General features: G+C 38.4%; 1 protein-coding gene across 1 annotated transcript; it reads left to right on the forward strand.

The window, feature by feature from the left end:
- The first annotated feature begins 430 nt into the window (after positions 1 to 430).
- On the forward strand, positions 431 to 13,516 carry YIPF7 (Yip1 domain family member 7). Its single transcript, XM_065665284.1, has 6 exons — positions 431 to 546; positions 1,346 to 1,512; positions 3,219 to 3,364; positions 7,983 to 8,164; positions 12,831 to 13,006; positions 13,477 to 13,516. The coding sequence occupies exons 1-5, from the start codon at positions 431 to 433 to the stop codon at positions 12,991 to 12,993; spliced, it is 774 nt and encodes a 257-aa protein (XP_065521356.1). The 3' UTR covers positions 12,994 to 13,006; positions 13,477 to 13,516.
- Positions 13,517 to 18,405: the final 4,889 nt, after the last annotated feature.

Raw genomic sequence — 18,405 nt, forward strand, 5'->3', positions numbered from 1 at the left:
GTATTGGTTTTAAAAATGCAAAATAGTTTAAAAAAATACCAATTTCTAAGAATTCAGATGTGGCCACATTTTTTTTAGGTAGGAAAAAGGACTGTTTAAAGCAATAGTTTACTTGATATATATATATTCTTTCAAAATTACTTTTTTTTTTTTGGTAACAGTAACAGTAGAGAAGGTCTTGTACACCACTTTTAAATTAATATATAATAATTAGGAGTAAGAGAAGACTAATTTCTTTTGTTAGAACAAAAAAAGTAGAGAGTCCTTTTTTTGTCACTTCCAAATCATCTTGAGTTTCTACAGAAAGATTCATTTGAGTTTGTGTCTTTAAGCCTGCTATTTTCATTTAAATTTAGGACAGTTAAAACATAGATATTGGCTTGTTGCAAAACCCATTTTATTGATATTTACAATATTTTTTCCAACCAGAATGTCAGATTTTGAGCAGTTTCAGATCGACTTTTACCAGTCCAATTATACCATAGATGACCAGGAAGAAGGTGACAACAATTATGGGTCTAACAAAAACGTCTGTGGAAGCAGAAAGTAAGTATGCTAAAAAGGGTTGCATAATCAGTATAGTGGAAGTTTTAGTGGAGAAATACAAACCATAGCAGTAGAAAGACAGGAGGAATCTTATTTCATTATTTTCTTACATTTTTTAAACCTATTGGTGACTTCTGCTCATAGAAGAGGGAAACTGAGGGAAGAATTTCTGAAAGTTTTGCCCTTAAGGAGATTTTGACAGGACTGCAGTAGGAGGCTAGGTTTTGTGCTACTTTTATATGTACAGATGTTACAGGTTGTTTACCTAATTGGAGTGACTGAGCTTCATGTTATTAATGTGGATTTTATGGCACATATTGCTAGAAATTCTGTGATCTTCTCAGATTCCAGAAAAAAAATTATATTTATATATGGCTCTTTCATTAGCTGTATAGACATATATGAGGATTGTCACCAGGCTGCTTAGTGGAAAAGTCAGGAGTGCCTCGATTTGTGGGTGCCCTCACAGCTCCTAAATTCCCTTTCCCCTCTCCTCAGTCTAGGCACCTGCACTGTGCCATTGTCTGAGCTGGGTGAGCACAGAAGTGGGTGCAATAGGCTGCAATGTGCCACAAACCGGCAAGCAGCCCTGCCTGGTTTCAAAGGGAGTTGCAGTGAAGGGAATCAAAGTCATGGTCAGCAGCTCAGCACTCACTACACACAATGGATACTGTTCCCAGGTTCCCCAGATTGAAGATAGCTTCAGATTTAAACCATAGTAAATGGTGAGCAGCTCTAAGCTGTTGTGAAGCTGGTCATTGCAGTTACTTGGTTTCCTGTGACTTGCTTCTTGTCTTAGGAGCCAGACAGGAGAGCAACCTCCCGCTGGTGCTTTTGCCCCATCAGAAATGCTTCCGTCCTCTCAGAATTACACAGGTCAGATTTTGCAGCCAACGTACAATCCCAACACTCTCTCCCATCTTAGTTACGCTGACGGATTTGATGAGGAACCTCCTTTGCTAGAAGGTAAAAATAAAACCATGGACAATGTGCATGGTTCCTGGGAGTGCCTATAGTTTTCTTTACCTCTAAGGAAACTGCAGCAAAGCATCCTTGCCTGGCTATGTGAGCTTCAGACAACAGCCACTGGCCCCCAAACTTATGTTTTCTCATCTGAATTCACACTGGATTTATGCAGCCCGATGCCGTGTATAGCATATACTTTACTACCACTAGATGACAGCATAACAGTAAGATTTGCATCCACATTCCCAAGTATTTTTTCCATGCTGTGTTTATCCTGCAAACATATCAGAACATCTATAATTAATAAATACTGATAATAATCCTTTTTGCATATCTAGTAATAAATGTAATAGTTTTAATAGTTTTAAGATGCTAAATAACTTGTTTCAGAGGGAAAGAAATTGAGAAAGCTGCTTTCATCTTCCATTAGTTGATCATTTAACTATACAAACAGAATCATTCTTTCTGATGATTGAACCATCATAATGCTACTCGTGCTACATTAAAAAACAATTGGAGAACCTGTTTGTGATTATTTTAGCATAATGTAGAAAGAGCATATTCAGCTTGCTTTTGCATCCTGGAAAGCAAGTGGAGTTTTTACATCTGAAAAGACACCACTACTGTGTTAAAATCAGCAAGATCACACTGTCTGATGCAGATAACTGCTAGATTTCTACCTCTCAGACCTCCAAGCATTAAATTCCACATGCAGCTTACCCTGTGAAAAGGATTTTGAAATACAACTGCTTCTTATCTGCTGGGCTTCAGAGGTGTTCCTATCTGTGTACCACATAAATCTGACCAATTTTAATGCAAAATAACTTTTTTTATATAATGGTTTGGCTCAGCTCCAGATGATGGATCAGTGGAATAATGTAAAGACTTGGCTTTCCAAACAATCTGACACATTGTCAGTCTCAATAATTCTGGCACCCAGTTTTGAACCCAACTTTTCCCTTACTGGAGTATCTCAGGGAAGATGTTTCTCTTGCAGGCTGAAGTGTTCCTGCCGAAGTTATAAGAGACATCTTTGCCCCAGTAAAATTAATGGCAGAATTTCTGTTAACTTTAATGGTGAACAATTTTGTTCCTTTTCTAGAGGTCCTCAGTAATTACTTTTAAAATGAAAAAAAAAAAAAAAAAAAAAGCTTATACAGCACTCTACAAAGTATTATTAACTTGCCTTGAAGGGACAAATGTAATTTTTAAGTGCCTCTGGCAGTTCAGTCTTCAGACACATCTCTTGTCAGATTTTCTAGAATTAAAGTATATATATCTCTGTCCTCAGCCTTCTAGAGTATCTTGAGTTCTGCAGTTACTGTTAATTAGCATATTTTTCAACATTTCAGTTAGTGAGGTATTAGATACATGTGTTTTAAGTACAAGGAAAAAAAATATTAACTCAAAAATAAAATGCTGAGGGTATTTTATTTTCTTTCTTTTTTTTTTTTTTTTTTGTTCACTGCCTAGAATTGGATTTTATAAAGTAATATTTCAATTTAGAATCAGAACTGACTCTCAAATATACTGTGTATATATCAGGGACATCCTGTGCCTAATACATACAATGTCATCCTACAATATTATCTTCATTAAAACAATTAATTTGATTGCTTGTCTGGGGTCTTGTGGTATCTAATGAGTTTCTGTAAAAGTGTTGTTTTCTTGGGAGCAATTAACAACCCTGGAATTTCTGATTGCAGAGCTTGGGATCAATTTTAAGCATATATGGCAAAAAACACTAACAGTTCTAAATCCAATGAAGCCTGCAGATGGCAGCATCATGAACGAGACAGACCTCACCGGACCTATGGTTTTCTGTTTGGCCCTTGGAGCAACATTGCTGCTGGTAGGATGTGATAGAAATCTTAAGGGATTTCTCTCCTAACAAGCTAATGACTAGGTGATAATGCATGTGAAGTTGCAGAAGATGTAGTACTGGCATAAAATGAGTCATTTGCTGCCGTTTGTTCTGAGATTACATATTAAAAAATCTCCTTGCTTTGAAAGTACCTGCATAAAATTTAAATGTAATGTAGATGTAGAACAGGTGAAATGACATATTACTTCCAGTGGAAAGAAAATACTACACCATATTTTGGGATAGGATTTAGTATGAACAAAGTACAGGTGAAATGACATATTACTTCCAGTGGAAAGAAAATACTACACCATATTTTGGGGTAGGATTTAGTATGAACAAAGTACAGGTGAAATGACATATTACTTCCAGTGGAAAGAAAATACTACACCATATTTTGGGGTATGATTTAGTATGAACAAAGCACAGATCTGTGCAGTGTTTAGCTTGGGGAAGCTCTGGACCCCTGAAGCAGGAACTGTGCACTAGGTAAGGACCTATCAAGGAGGTTTTAAAAGAGTGAATAAAAAGGCATAGCAGACCAGCCCATTTTTTATAACATTCCTGCTACTGTTTTGAAATTGTTTTCTCTCAGTGTCATTTTGGGGAGTTCAGAGATATATAAAAATTTAATAATAACCTTAATGTAACTAGACTAATTTGAGAAAGGTAATGGAAACAGTCTTTTCCTCTCCACCTCAAATTTCTAATACCTTACTATAAATTTTTCTAGTCCTTTCTTAGTTTACATTATTTTTCTACATCATCTGTTAAACAAAATATGGTAGCCTGTTTAACCTCTTTCTTTTTTATGAGTATAGCTTTCCTACAGGAGGAAAGTTGAATGGGGATTGTACAGTCCTCCAAATTCATCTATTTATCACTGACAACAGGGGCTCCCCAGTGCTGCTGAAGTACAGCTCTGATTGTCGGCAGCAATTCATCAGTCAGGGATAAGGTGGGACCATTCTGGAAGGTCTTTACTACTCTGCAGCTGAGGTGAGAGAAATGAGGCTCTAATTCTCCATCTCCTCTGTGACAAATAGTGCTGAATCAGAAGATTCCTGCAAGTTCTTACTCAATTTGTAATGTCAGTGCAGTACCTTGAATGTGCAAACTGCAATATAAATGGCAAGTATCTTTATTATTTATGTCCCCATAAAAATAAAAGTCTTTTTAAAGGGTGGAAGAGGCAGGAGGAAATGGAATAAGAGGAAAAGATGGTGGGAAGCTAGAGAAGACAGGCTATTTTCCATGTAAAGAAATAGAGGTATGAGGGGAATAAAAGGAGAAAGTGTTGAATTTATTATAATTGGGAAAATGGAAGGAAAGCTAAAAAAAAGAAAAATGGCTGTTATTGATTTTGCTCCCTGAATAGCCCACAATTATAATGAAGATCAAAGCACTATTATTGAAATAAACTAATTGCCATATTTATTCTGGGATATTAATCAGTTTGAGTGTCATTAGAAAAACAACTATTTTCAGTGCTCCAGTTTTAGGCCAGCAGAACTCCTCTGATACAGTGTTTTAGGGCTACAACTTCACAGCAATAAGTCTGTGGGATTTCCATGGGCCTGTTCATTTTATCTCAGATGTATTTGGATGCTAAAGTGGCTCTTCAGCTGTGTAAGCATGATACCCTTTTGTGCCTGAATAGTTCTCTTCTAATTGCACCAGGAACATAAATTGGTTGAGAACTTGTTTCCAAAAATAATTTATAAATTTTATTCAATTTCAGCTTTTAACTACAGAAAAATATGCAAAGACATTCTTCAAATGGCAACTGTTCTTTCAAAGGACAGAGAAAAAGAGGAACGGGTTGTTAGCCTGACAGCAGGACTTGATCTTCCTCATGCTGAAACAGGGCAGCTCCACTGCAGATAGAGAAACAACAGCTTGAAAGTAAGCAGAAGTCTGAATCTCAGCTGCTTTCCATTTTACGCAGTCACTTACATGAAATCAGACTTCCCAATCCTAAGGATAGTAGTACCTCCACTCTAGGCAGTAGTACCCCCACTCTAGGCAAATGCAAACAAATGCACAAAATTCTGACTTTCTTTTAACCTTGTTCCTTCTGAGGACAAATTTAGCTCTTTCCATTCATCAAAGCCTGTCAGACTAATCAAGCCTGATTCTGGTTTTGCTAACATCGCTGTGAACTGGGAGTATTCCCATGTGTGTGAGTCAATATATTTACATATGTTAAGGAAGACTAGAATTGGAGATGATATGTTCAGCTGATTGCTTTTTACTCTCTCATTCCTCTGCACCACAAATCAAGCATTTTACCAAGTAGAGATTTCAGCTAGGTGCTAGTGTTAGTGCTCCCTTCATCTCTCTCAGTAGTTTCTTAAACTAAGCTGCTAAACAGTGCTGTGTGGAATAATTAAATACACTGAAAGAGTCTAAAATATCAGCTTGCAGTAGTTGTTGCAACTGTCTGAGAGAGCTTTTCTTATTTATTCTATAGTAAAGGCTGCCCCAAACCATTGTGGATGTTTAAATTGTTACAAATCATTAATGATTGAATGTAATTGGTAATAATCTAAACTGGTACTGCTCTCCCACGCTATCTCTAGCGATAATTAATTTTATTTGATGAGTCAATTTTTCCTAATTATTTTATACCAGTAGTATGCAAATGCCAGTGAAGCACTCCTCTGTACAAAACCAGGAAGATTTCTTACCCTGTTAGTTCAGGAATAAATTATGCCTTTATGGTGGAACACAGTGGGGAACAGGCCAACACTCAGGACATTGTGAGAATATAGCCAACCTGGCTGAACCTGACCTAACCTGGAGGACTGGAATCAGAGGAGAGCTCGGCAGTGAGCCAGGTCAAGCTGAAAACAGGGTAACAGTGCTGGTACAGAGACAGGTCTTATTAGCTGAGGCTGCCTTTCACATAAGCGTGTGCTGCTCTCCCACTAGACCTGGTGAGCTGTCATCAACCTGCAACATTAGGACTTTCAGGCTATGTCAGCACTGGATCAGGCTCTCTCCACTTCATTGCTTTCTATCTGTCCACCTCAACTACTGCTGGCATACAGTGATAGCTTCCACTCTAACGGATACAGGAAGAAGTGGCAGAGAAGAAGGGTCCTCAAAGTTGATTTCCCCCAGATTTTCTTAAAATGTATGGATAAGTAAAGTGGGAGGTCTTCTCAATCCTCCTTAATCATCATGAAAGAGATACTTGCAAATAGTACAAACCATGAAAAAACCTTCAGTAATGATTCCACCTTATCCATCACAAAGGAATCCAACCATAAGCTACAAAAAGATTAGGAAACTGAGACCCTGTATTAGTTTTGATTCTCATGTGGTTTATCATATGTAGTATATAATATGTGCTATATGTAGACGTGTGTGTATGCACGAGCACACCTGTGGTTTAAGTGTGTACATACATATTATTATATGTCAGGAAAGTGAAGCATTGTGGCCCTTCATTTGAAAAGTTTATCCGATGGTCCTGAGCTAAGGGATGAGTGCCAGATTTAGCTTTCTCCTTCACAAATCCATTTTATCATTAAGACGTAAAGTTCCAAGACAAAGCAAACAAAACATCTTCATTCAAATCACTGTTTATTTCTGATTTATGAATGTTTATTCCAAAGCTACAGATGTGGAGATGGCAGTATTGCATAGCCAACATTCGGTATTTAATTTGTTAGAAGCTTGAAGAGAGAGAAAATATATTTAACAGTGTTTTGTGAGTGTTCATTTTTGGGAGTGAACAATGCCTTCATGCCTGTAGGTGATCCTTCAAAATGATAGCAGGAGATGAAGAAGTTGGTGGTGCTGTGGCCATTGTTGCCTGTTGTACTAGCTTTGTGTATAAATTAGAAAACATCAGGCTTCAGGCTGTCAGGCTGGTACCTTTCACAGGCACTAAATTCACATAAAGGAACAAAATCTGTAAGAAAAACCACAGTTGTTTTACTTTTTTTTTCATTCACTGGAACAAAATAGAACACAAGCTGACAGTTACTACTCAGGTTTATGTTAAAATGAACCTGTTGTATTGATCTTACTACAGAGATGTGTCAAGAGTAGACTACCCCATGGTAGTCAAGGGGACGAATGGACATATTCACTCTGAAAACCAGCACACTTTCAGCAAAGTTTTACTAGTTTTATCACAGGCCTGCCTGACGTGGGAGGTTTGTAATAAAATTTAGCCTATCAACTAAGTCGGGTCATCATTTTACTTAGGAGACTTTTCCACAGCCCCATGTACACCTATTGGAAAGATGTACACTGAAATGTACTTTCCATAATTTCTTCTCAGTTTGTTACCAATTAAACCTTTCCAAGTCTCCCCAACCAATTCCTGTCCTGTTCAGAGCCCAATGAGAGTAAGACTGAGAATCAGCCTTATAATTTTAAGATAGCAACAAGCACACTCTCACAGTTGTACCTTGTAAATTTTTGATGCAAAAATCAGCCAACAGGATCAGCTATCATTTACAGTTGAACTGATGTAGGTGAAGCAGACAGAGTGTCAATGAGAAAAAATAACAAACCTAGTGCTTGCATTCTGTCTTCTCCTACCACTTACTCACTTCTGACACTTCATGCTTACTCATATTTATTCCAGGCAGGAAAAGTTCATTTTGGCTATGTGTATGGCATCAGTGCCATTGGGTGCCTTGCTATGCATGCCCTGCTGAACCTGATGAGCGCCTCTGGAGTCTCGCATGGCTGTGTTGCAAGTGTTTTGGGCTACTGTCTGTTGCCCATGGTGATCCTGTCCTCTTCCGCAGTCATCTTCCCACTACAGTAAGTAACATTCTATAGCACCAGGAATTATATATATATACACATATATATCTGACAGTATGTCAGAAGGCTAGTGTTATGCAAAACATGGGTAGGTGGTGAATTTTGACTTCCAAAGCTGTAACAAAAACCACAATTTTATTCATGTGTGTGAGTGAAATGGACAAAACTGGACTGTATTTGAGAGGGGTGATGTATATTCATTTTAATATGAGTACTTAATTCCACTTCTTACCACTTGGATTGAAAGTGCCTTTGATTTCTGCAGCAGCCTCAGATGTGTTTTTTGTTTTGCAGAGCCAACAGCAGCCAAACTCAGGTATCAATTTTAAAAGCAACTGCTGAACTTTGGTTTTATATAGCTGTTTCTCCTGTTTCTTTTTTTGTTCATAGTATCAGGCTCCCATCCTTATGCTTCCTTTCCTTCTGTAGACTAACTTCTGCGTGACAGAATGAAATAATCAAGCAACCCTTAACGATTCGAAGCATTAGAACAAGCGTTTAATATTTAGCAGAGTCATACACTTGAGGTACAGTTGTGGTGTAATTGCAAACCTGAAAATAACTGGAAACTTTGAAAAAAAAACAAATGTGTGGTGGTGTATGTATCTGTGTGTCTGTGGGTAGGTGTTCAGTAATATGCCTATGAATAGGAAATTTGTATGCAAACCTCTCCTTCCTCCTCATTTGGTAAGCCTTTTGAGATACAGACCGTGTTTACCTCCTGGTTCACATTCAGCAAAGTACAAGGAAGCTCCAGATCTTGCCTGAAGGCGTTCAGTAGTGTTTTTATATGTTGTTAACACATTTTTAATAATGGCTCCCCTCCTTAGTCTTTGTTGTTCACTCACATTTTTAACTCTCCAGTCTGTAATGGATGGGGCTTGGCAGTTGATAAATAAGAAAATCCCTGCTTGTTTTCTTTGGAAAAGCAGCAATTTTATATATGTATATATTATTTTTAAAGGAAATTATATATTGGGATGAAGATTTTGGCACAACAAGGTTAGTTCTTGCTGTGTGTTTCTATGGAGCTGATGAGTTAACCAGACCATATTTCAAGTATAGAAGTGTTTCTGAGCTGTCCTTGCTGAGATGAACAGTAGTAACACTCAAGAAGCCATTTATTTTCTGTTCTACACTTCCCATATTTTCTTGATTAACCTGTTTAAAAATACACCCTAATAAAAGGTCCAGATACATAATTATAGGACAGATGGGGTGAACTACAAGCCAGCTGTTAAAACTGTGCAGGGTACTGTTATCTGTACAAGGAATCCCCAAGCACATGCCATACATTTGTAGAATGCTTTGAATTTACAGAAATCACATCTTGTGAAAATCTGTAAATCCTGTACTGTGAAAGCCTTTACAAAATTAAACCATTATTTCTGAAATTAATTGATAACTTAAGTGCCTGTATACAGAATTCTGCAGTGCTTTCTCATTCACTATATGAAACTGCTCGAACAGAGCAAGTACCCAGGTTAGCTATTACAAATGTGCTGTTAAAATAAAGTGGCAACTTTAAAATCCAACATACATTTCATTATTTTTAATTTTAAAACTTATTAAAATTATAAAGACAGAAATACATTAATGATTTTTAAAAATATTTACAAAAATGTTATTTCTGTTTATTTCAAAGTATAAAGAACTTAAATGTTAACCCAAAGTATAAAGAACTTAAATGTTTGTTTTCATAGAAAATATTTGTAATATAATGCACACATCTATCACAAAGATACATACTAATCCAGCAATTTTCAATTTTATGATTAGTTTTTTCACTGTAACTGAATATAGCAAAATAGGGAGTGTTTTGGATGTTGAATAGTACTGAAAAGAAAACCAGTTCTCCCACGCAAACTTGTGTGGAACCAGATTTGTTTGCTGATATCATGCCTGAGCCGAAGCTGATTAGGTCATCTTTACGGGAGAAACATCAGCAGGCTCTTTTTCCTGGAAAAATACACAATTCTTTACTATCAAATCCCTGAACAGAGTGGTCAAGACATTTCCTTAGATAAACAGTGAAGGAAATGAGTGTAAAAGTGGAGAAAAAAATTTTCAAACCCACCTGATGCAAAGGACCCATTTGGTGATGTTGACCACACCTGCAGGTTGTGAAGAGAGAGTAGAGAGGGTCCACTCACATTTGTCCCCAATTCAGTTGCACATTAGCACACCCCAAGTCCTCTTGGTCACTGTGAGAATGACATCTGCCTTTTGCCTGAGTATTTGACCCTCATGGACATGCCAGACACAAGCTCTCTGAAAAAGCCAAACCATTCCTTTTGGCAGTAACATGCTGTTAAGTCAAGGCTGAATTTATAAGCACACAGAGGTATCTCTTGGCTGCAATATGATTTTATGACACCTTTCCATCCTGCTCACTGCCAGTCCTGGAACAGCCCATGAGGGACAATTGGACTTCAATACAAGGCAGAGCAGCTACAGCTTTAAGCTGTACTAGCTTGTGATAGTTCCCTAAAGAATCATCATACTAGCTGAAAATTGTCATCGCAAAGTATTTTCTTGTTGCATCACAGCCTTCTGCCAGTATCAGTTCCTGCTCAAAACGCCATCCATACCAGCTCTGAATTTCTGGCTGTTTAGGTGATCATCTTAGCATCTTCACTTGAAACAGAGGCCAGGAACTTGGTTCACAGAGCCCAATGTAATTTCCCTGAATGCCACTGTATAGACTTGAAGAACATTTAAATTAAGGATATTAAATCACATGGTCTTTAATGTTTTATCTTTAATGGGCTGAAGTTGCAACGAGGTGCTGAGTAACCTTAAAATCAATTTTCTCTTTCCTTCCCCAAAGTTCCAACCGCTGACAACACCAAGTACTTTATTGGCCTGGAATCTGGGTTGCCAAGAAATTAACTATTTTATGTGATATGATTGCATTGAGTGAGCTAAGTCAATTAAATAGGAAGAGCTTTACTCATCATGATTTAATTAGAATAATAATATTAGTGGAGATTATTTCTGATAAATGGACCTAAGCAAGTATACATAGTCTGTCTCTCACTTCCGGTTCTGTTTCACTGATACTTTGGAAGAGTGGGGCACCAGGAAGTCCCTTAGCAAGGCAGAGGTTCATTCACTCTCAAAATCCTTGAGATTGACAGACAGAAATGTAATGGAGCTGATCTCATTACGTGCTTCAGCAGTGTATTACGTGTGTGATCTCATGCATTTTACAGAGGCAGGCTGCAAATACAGCGTACAAATAAAGCATATGTGAAACATTATTTATTGGCAAGATTCGGTTCCTACAGGTTTAATAGTGAGCTCTCCATAATCTGCAGGAATAATTTAGTTGGCTTTTGAACACAGACCTGTAGTCATCAGTTCCCCAGACCACCTGGCATATGAGATGTGGCAGAATGTAAATTCAGAAGTGCCCAGCTGTCACCAAGGGGCAGTGTGGAAAGCCGCCATCCTTTCAATGTGCAGAAAAGGATACAAGGATGAGCCAAATATTTTTCCCCAGTGGTTCTTTTTCCATCACTTACTTTCTACTCATTGTGCACCCTTTTTTAAAAGACCAGTTAAGCCTTCTCCTGGAAGGCACTCACCACCTTCCTGCCTGGTCAGGTGAGGTATGATTCTTTAAGAGCCTCATTGCTTCTCCTCAGAATCCAAGGCACACTTAAAACATAGGACACCTGTTACAAAAATGCAGCCCCTCCAGGTCATCAGGCTGCCTGATGGAAGAGTAGGTCTGTAGGGTAATTTGTCAGTCAGTCCTTGGTTCTTCCAGTGACTGTTACCTTACCAGTAACAAGCTCCTAGACATGAACTGCAAGGTCCTACACCTGGGTCGGAGCAATCCCAGGCACAGCTACAGACTGGGCAAAGAAGAGACTCAGAGCGGCCCTGAGGAGAAGGACTTGGGGGTGCTGGTCGATGAGAAAATGAACATGAGCCAGCAGTGTGCGCTCGCAGCCCAGAAAGCCAACCGTATGCTGGGCTGCATCAAAAGGAGTGTGACCAGCAGGTCGAAGGAGGTGATCCTGCCCCTCTGCTCTGCTCTTGTGAGACCTCACCTGGAGTATTGTGTGCAGTTCTGCTGTCCTCAACATAAAAAGGACATGGAACTGCTGGAACAAGCCCAGAGGAGGGCCACGAGGATGATCAGGGGACTGGAGCACCTCCTGTATGAAGTTAGGCTGAGGAAGTTGGGGCTGTTCAGCCTGGAGAAGAGAAGGCTGCGTGGAGACCTCACAGCAGCCTTCCAGTACCTGAAGGGGACCTATAGGGATGCTGGGGAGGGACTCTTCGTCAGGGACTGTAGTGAGAGGACAAGGGGTAATGGGTTCAAACTTAAACAGGGGAAGTTTAGATTGGATATAAGGAGGAAATTCTTTCCTGTTATGGTGGTGAGGCACTGGGATCGGTTGCCCAGGGGGGTTGTGAGTGCTCCATCCGTGGTGGTGTTCAAGGCCAGGTTGGATGAAGCCTTGTGTGGGATGGTTTAGTGTGAGGTGTCCCTGCCCATGGCAGGGGGGTTGGAACTAGATGATCTGGAGGTCCTTTCCAACCCTAACTATTCTATGATTCTAACTCAGGTTTGGTAAGATTTGATGCTACATTTACTAACAAGTGGACTCTGTCATGTTTCTTTTGTTGTTTTATTTTTTTCTCCTAGGGGGACCCTGGGAACTTTGTTAGCTCTGTTTATTATTGGATGGTGCAGTTTGTCAGCCTCCAAAATTTTTACCTCTGCGTTGGCTATGGAAGGACAGCAGCTTCTTATCGCGTATCCATGTGCTTTACTTTATGGACTTTTTGCACTTCTAACAGTTTTCTGAGATGTATTTTCTGGTAACCTTATTACAGTCTGTTTATGGTTCTTGGAGGGGCAAGGGGTTATTTACTAATTTTTAGATTGCCTAGAGTTGCATTAAGTTCCATTAACAAAATTAGATTATGTAACTTACCTTTTATTTGCCTAATGGCTGGCAATGAAATAAGAAATCAAGTTAACAGGTACATGACTGCAGTAATGGTGTTTTGGATGTCTTACAGCTTAAACAAAAACATTTGTATTGAGAAGGTATTAAAAGTTTGAAAATATGAAATAAATGACAATTTAAAAAAATCTGTTCAGAGTGTTTAATATATAATAGGTATATTAGAGAGCAACTGGAAAGCAATTATGTAAATATTTTATAGATCTAGTAAATCAAGTGAAAATACACATTTATTTGTTTAAAAGAACCCATCTTGTCATCTTATCTGATTACTAATTAATATCAGAATTTATGTGCTGGTTTGTTCTTTTTTTTTAACAGAAGAGTGAGTCGACCTGCTTTGTGATGTTGAAGAATTGGCCAAGGTTACAAAAGAGGGAGGAAACTAGGAATGTCATCTTGGGTTTGCTTTTTTTCAGATGTATTACTCTCCAAATCTCTATTGTATAGTTTGTAATTTACAGGAATGTTATATTTTAAAATTGCCGCTAAATGACCACCTGCTGTCACTGCAGAAAAGCACCACAGAAAGTAAAAAAAAAAAAAAACCTAAGAATGTTTCCTGCAAGTTAGAATTGTATTTGAGCAAGCAAAATACAAATCTCCACAATTTTATCTGCCCCCCAGAAAATCTATTTACTGCTTTTAGTTTTACAGGAACCTAACATTTTTATAATGGCTATGAAGCACAGAGTGCACAAGATGATGTTTCAAAATATAATATTAGAACTACCAAGCCATCAAGAGGAAATGGAGATGTGTGTGCAGTCATAACAAGAACAAAATCTGGTACACAGTGGTAGAGAAAATGAATGTAGCTGCAGAAAGGGCTACGGAAAAGAAACCGACGAAATAAAGGGAAATATGAAGCAAGTAAATGGATGCAGATTTCTTCCTCAGTAGTTTAGGGTGTCTTCCCTCTTGATGTATATTTTTATGATATTGATTATCCTCCAATTTATTCATTATTGTGATGAAATGCCTACAAAATATTTGTCTCTCTAGACAGAGGACCAATGATTCCATGAGAGAGGGTTCTGATACTGCAAGCACTTACGCAGAAGCTTAGTATGGCAAACCTGATGAATATGATCCTTTTCAGGTCAGAGGCAAATTAGATGATCAGTTTGTCCTCAAGCTAGTGATTCTGAATTGAAAGAGCCTTTGGTAAAAATATTTCCCATTGCTGGCATATTTCATTTTTTGAGAACTCTTATGCAAACCATACTGGAATTCATTTTATTGAACTCCAGCAGAACTAGTTCAGACTAGGGGTCATGAGAAATAAACAAAATATAATGTGTACTTAGTTGTCCAGGTTTTGGCTGAGATAGTTAACTTTCTTCCTAGCAGCTGGTACAATCCTGGGTTTTGTATTTAGGATGAGAACAATGCTGATAACACAGTGATGTTTTAGTTGTTGCCATATAATGCTTACCCAAAGTCAATGACTTCAGTCTCATGGTCTGCCAGTGAGGAGGGGCACAAGAAGCTGGGAGGGAGCACAGACAGGACACCTGACCCAAATTAGCCAAAGGGATATTCCATACCATAGATCATGCTAAGTATATAAACTGAGGGCAGTTGGCCAGGAGCCACTGATCACTGCTCAGGTCAGGCTGGGTATCAGTCAGTAGTTGGTGAACAATTGCATTGTGCATCACTTGGGTTTGTTGAGTCTTATTCCTCTCTCTCTCTTTTTCCTATTATTAATTATATTTTACTTTATTTCAATTATTAAACTGTTCTTATCTTAACCCATGGGTTTTACCTTTTTCTGATTCTCCTCCCTCCATCTCACCAGATGTGGGTGAGGAAGATAAGCAAGTAGCTGCATGGTACCTAGTTGCCAGCTGGGGTTAAACTATGACATAAGGCAATTCCTTAAAAAATCACAATTCATTTATACATGCATATATGTATAAATACATAGTGCATTTACCCATTTCTTTGTTGCAAGGCTATGAACACCAGCACAGAGAGGCAAAGTTGGAGGCATGACCCTGGAGCAAACTGTGGCTGTAACTAGGCAGGACCTAATTAGGAAGTGTGTGAATGTGGAAGGTCAGCATTTGTGAGAGCAACAGATTTGGCCCTGCCGTATCAAGCAGTACATTTGCCACTAATGAGGCAGAGAGAAACATGTCAAGTGACTCCAGGCTATACAAAATCAGGCAGTTTGATTTATCATGCACTAGTGGCCTTCTCATGTCTGAATGGGGAAAGGTTCATATTGCACTTTTTCTGAATTTCAGAAAAGATGGTTTGGAAACATTTAGATACATTTTTGTCCTACACTTCCTATTTATTATCATTCCTACTGACTAAAAAAGTATAAAGTGGCTCTATTCTGCAGCATTTTATATCCATTTTCATCCTGATCTGCGATATGAATGGCTGAGGAACCAATGAATCAAGCCATCAATTTATCTTTTGATGTCATAGACAAGTCAAATTACTTACAGGGAAAATGAACACGTTGAAATTTTTGCAACAACATTTGCAAAGCAAATGCTAGACTAATTACAGTTTTATGTTTATTCTATCAGAATTTATAACTTTTTTCCTTTCTACACTGAGATGCATCTTCATAATTTTGGATGCTAACTTTTTAATTCCAGTAACTTTCCTTGCTTTATTGTTTAGCCATACTGATTTCTTTTACCTGTTTGCAAGGGTTTTCCAGCAAGCAGTATGTGCTCCCAGTATGGTGTCCTTCAGGGTTCTTTATGCTGCCTGTGGGGTTTAACTCTCTCAGCCATCCTTCTTCTACTTCTTTGAAACAATATTCTTCATTTTTACCTAGCTCTCCTTTCTGAAGGTCAGTACGACCATGGTGACGCATTTGGCCATGTTATTCCTGTGTGCTTCCTGAATCTAAAAATATTATGGTCACTATTACAAACTCTTACTTCCTCAAACATAAATGCTATTTTGATAAGATCAGTTCAAATCACGTATTTGGTAGTAAACTCTTATTCTGACTCTGGACAGTCCTAACACCACCCAGCTTTCCTATATTTTCTCTTGCCCGAGCCATTGTATTTAACTACCTCACATCATTCTATAAAAGTTTAAATACAAGCCTGGCAAGCTGTTACCTTCAACTTGCCAAAGAGAGGAGTATAAAATAGTAATGGGTCACAGAGTGATTCTTAATTCATGCTTTCCACCCTGAAGTGTTAAAAAAAAAAAAAATAATCATAAGACTCAAACATAAGCTTCAAAGTAAAAAGAAAAAAAAAACAGTCATGGTTTTGGAGAGTGAAGGTTTACAAGCTCTCTTTGGTTTCCTGTTTTTCATAGCATGCACATGAAAGTTCAATTCCGAATGTGCAGTCATACACAAAAATGGGCACTTATTTAGTTCCTGTTATTTGAAATGGTGATTGTTGGACACAGGCAGGGTTAAGAGAGGTATAGGTGGCAAGTGCTTGCCTGCCTTCCACTGTGCTTGTTGTGTGCCAGAGATACTCAAGGTCACCTTCAGAAATGACCTTGCAGCATTCTGCTGTGGTCTAGACATTTTGCTGTTCTATTGCAACAGAACAGGAAGGTATGACAGTGAATGTATTCTGAGTGAGAGGAGACTGGAGTATGCATACATTGCATACTGTTCGGAGTATGCAATGACAATAAAATGGCTATCTGAACAGCAGCTGCTGACAAAACATCAGGTTGCATTCAGAGACCTGCCCCCCTTGGCAAGCCAAGGGCCACATTTGTAGCACCAAGGTTCCATTATTTATGAAAAGTCATCTTGTCACATGTCACCTCTAAAACGTTATAATACATGCTTTGAGTATTTTAACTGTTGGTAAATTGAAATGAGGACTGAAAGCTGCTGACACATTGAACTGGACACATGACACGCTTCCTGGTGAAACAGCTCCATTACAAAAGTGTGATATTTTTCTGGATTTTAGCACAGAAGGCTTATACACAAAAGCAGTGAAACTGATTTAATGACTGAATTGTTTATGTTATTTGAGAATGAGACATGACAGCTCTGTGTCTTGTCTTAGACTTCTCTTGCCACCACATTTATTTGAGCTTCTTGCTAAACAGCCATTTTCACGTGTTGGCATTTTCTCTTCAGTGAATGGTCTTAAGTGAATTTTGAGTAATGTTGAATTACTGACCTTTATTCATGTCAATAATGGATATAAGCGAAGCAAGAATTCAGTAAATTGTGTCTGGTTTAAATTTCCTTTTCCTCCTCTATTGTCAGAAGCACATTTAGTGATCAGGCTGTTTTGGGCTTGTTCATGCCAAAAAAAATCACATATGTAAAAATAAAAATATATACACCTATCATAGGTTACAGGACACTGGACCTGAAACAAGTTCTGAGCACTGCATGACCACTTTTTGAGGGCGTAACATCAGCAATCTGGTGACGCAGCCTGGGAGGTGATGTGTGTGCTTTCAAAGAAATCAGCAATTGCAGCATCTGATATGGAGAATCACTGCACATAATGGAAAAGCTCAGTCATGTGATGCATTCTGTGGTTAATGTGTTTCCTGACAGATAACAAAAGGCTACTGCACCAGCAAATAATGAGTTAATGCAGTGTAATGGCTGCAAAACTAAACTGGGTAATTAATGTCAATCTGCCTAGATCATTCTAATAAGAAATTGATCGCTACCTGTGTGGGCATTACTAATGGATATGCTCTTTTTCAGAATCTGCTCTCTTTCAAAATTTGCCCTTCACTGATTCCATGTTCATTTAGCCTTTTGCATGTCTATTCCAAGTAAACTGCAATGGTGCTTTTAGAAGTACTGATTTTGTAGCTGTAGGCCATGACTTGTCTGCTTAATCTCACCTCCTTGATGTTCCTGATGGGGCATTCTTAGAAGAGGTCAGAGGGTTGTGGTTTTTAGTTGTGCTTGCCAAGAAAGAATAACATCTGCAACAATGACGATACATTTGCTGTGATTACCAAGCACATTTATTAGACTTGTGGACTCATCATTAGCTTAAAAATGCCCAGTGACCTTGGTGCTGCATCACTGAACTAAGATGGTGAAGAACAATGCAATTAACAGTGATCTGCATACAGTTGCATAATAAAGACCTTGGCCAACACATGCCCTCTGCTATGGTAGCATTTTAGTTGCAATTGCAAAAAAAGAATCATTACTCATTTTGCCACAATATTAAGTGCAATGGTAATGAGTGAAAAGAGGTCACAGAAACACCAAGCACTTTCAATTGTAACATGACAGACCATATAGGAAGCCGC

The sequence above is a fragment of the Lathamus discolor genome, chromosome 1, assembly GCF_037157495.1.
Source record: "Lathamus discolor isolate bLatDis1 chromosome 1, bLatDis1.hap1, whole genome shotgun sequence".
Classification (NCBI taxonomy): domain Eukaryota; kingdom Metazoa; phylum Chordata; class Aves; order Psittaciformes; family Psittacidae; genus Lathamus; species Lathamus discolor.

Bases quoted from the DNA above. Each gene is read 5' to 3' on its own strand.
- YIPF7 (XM_065665284.1), top strand. From the start codon at position 431: ATGTCAGATTTTGAGCAGTTTCAGATCGACTTTTACCAGTCCAATTAT. The intron at 1,513-3,218 runs GTAAAAATAAAA...TTCTGATTGCAG, and splicing joins GGAACCTCCTTTGCTAGAAG to AGCTTGGGATCAATTTTAAG. The intron at 8,165-12,830 runs GTAAGTAACATT...TTTTTCTCCTAG, and splicing joins GCAGTCATCTTCCCACTACA to GGGGACCCTGGGAACTTTGT.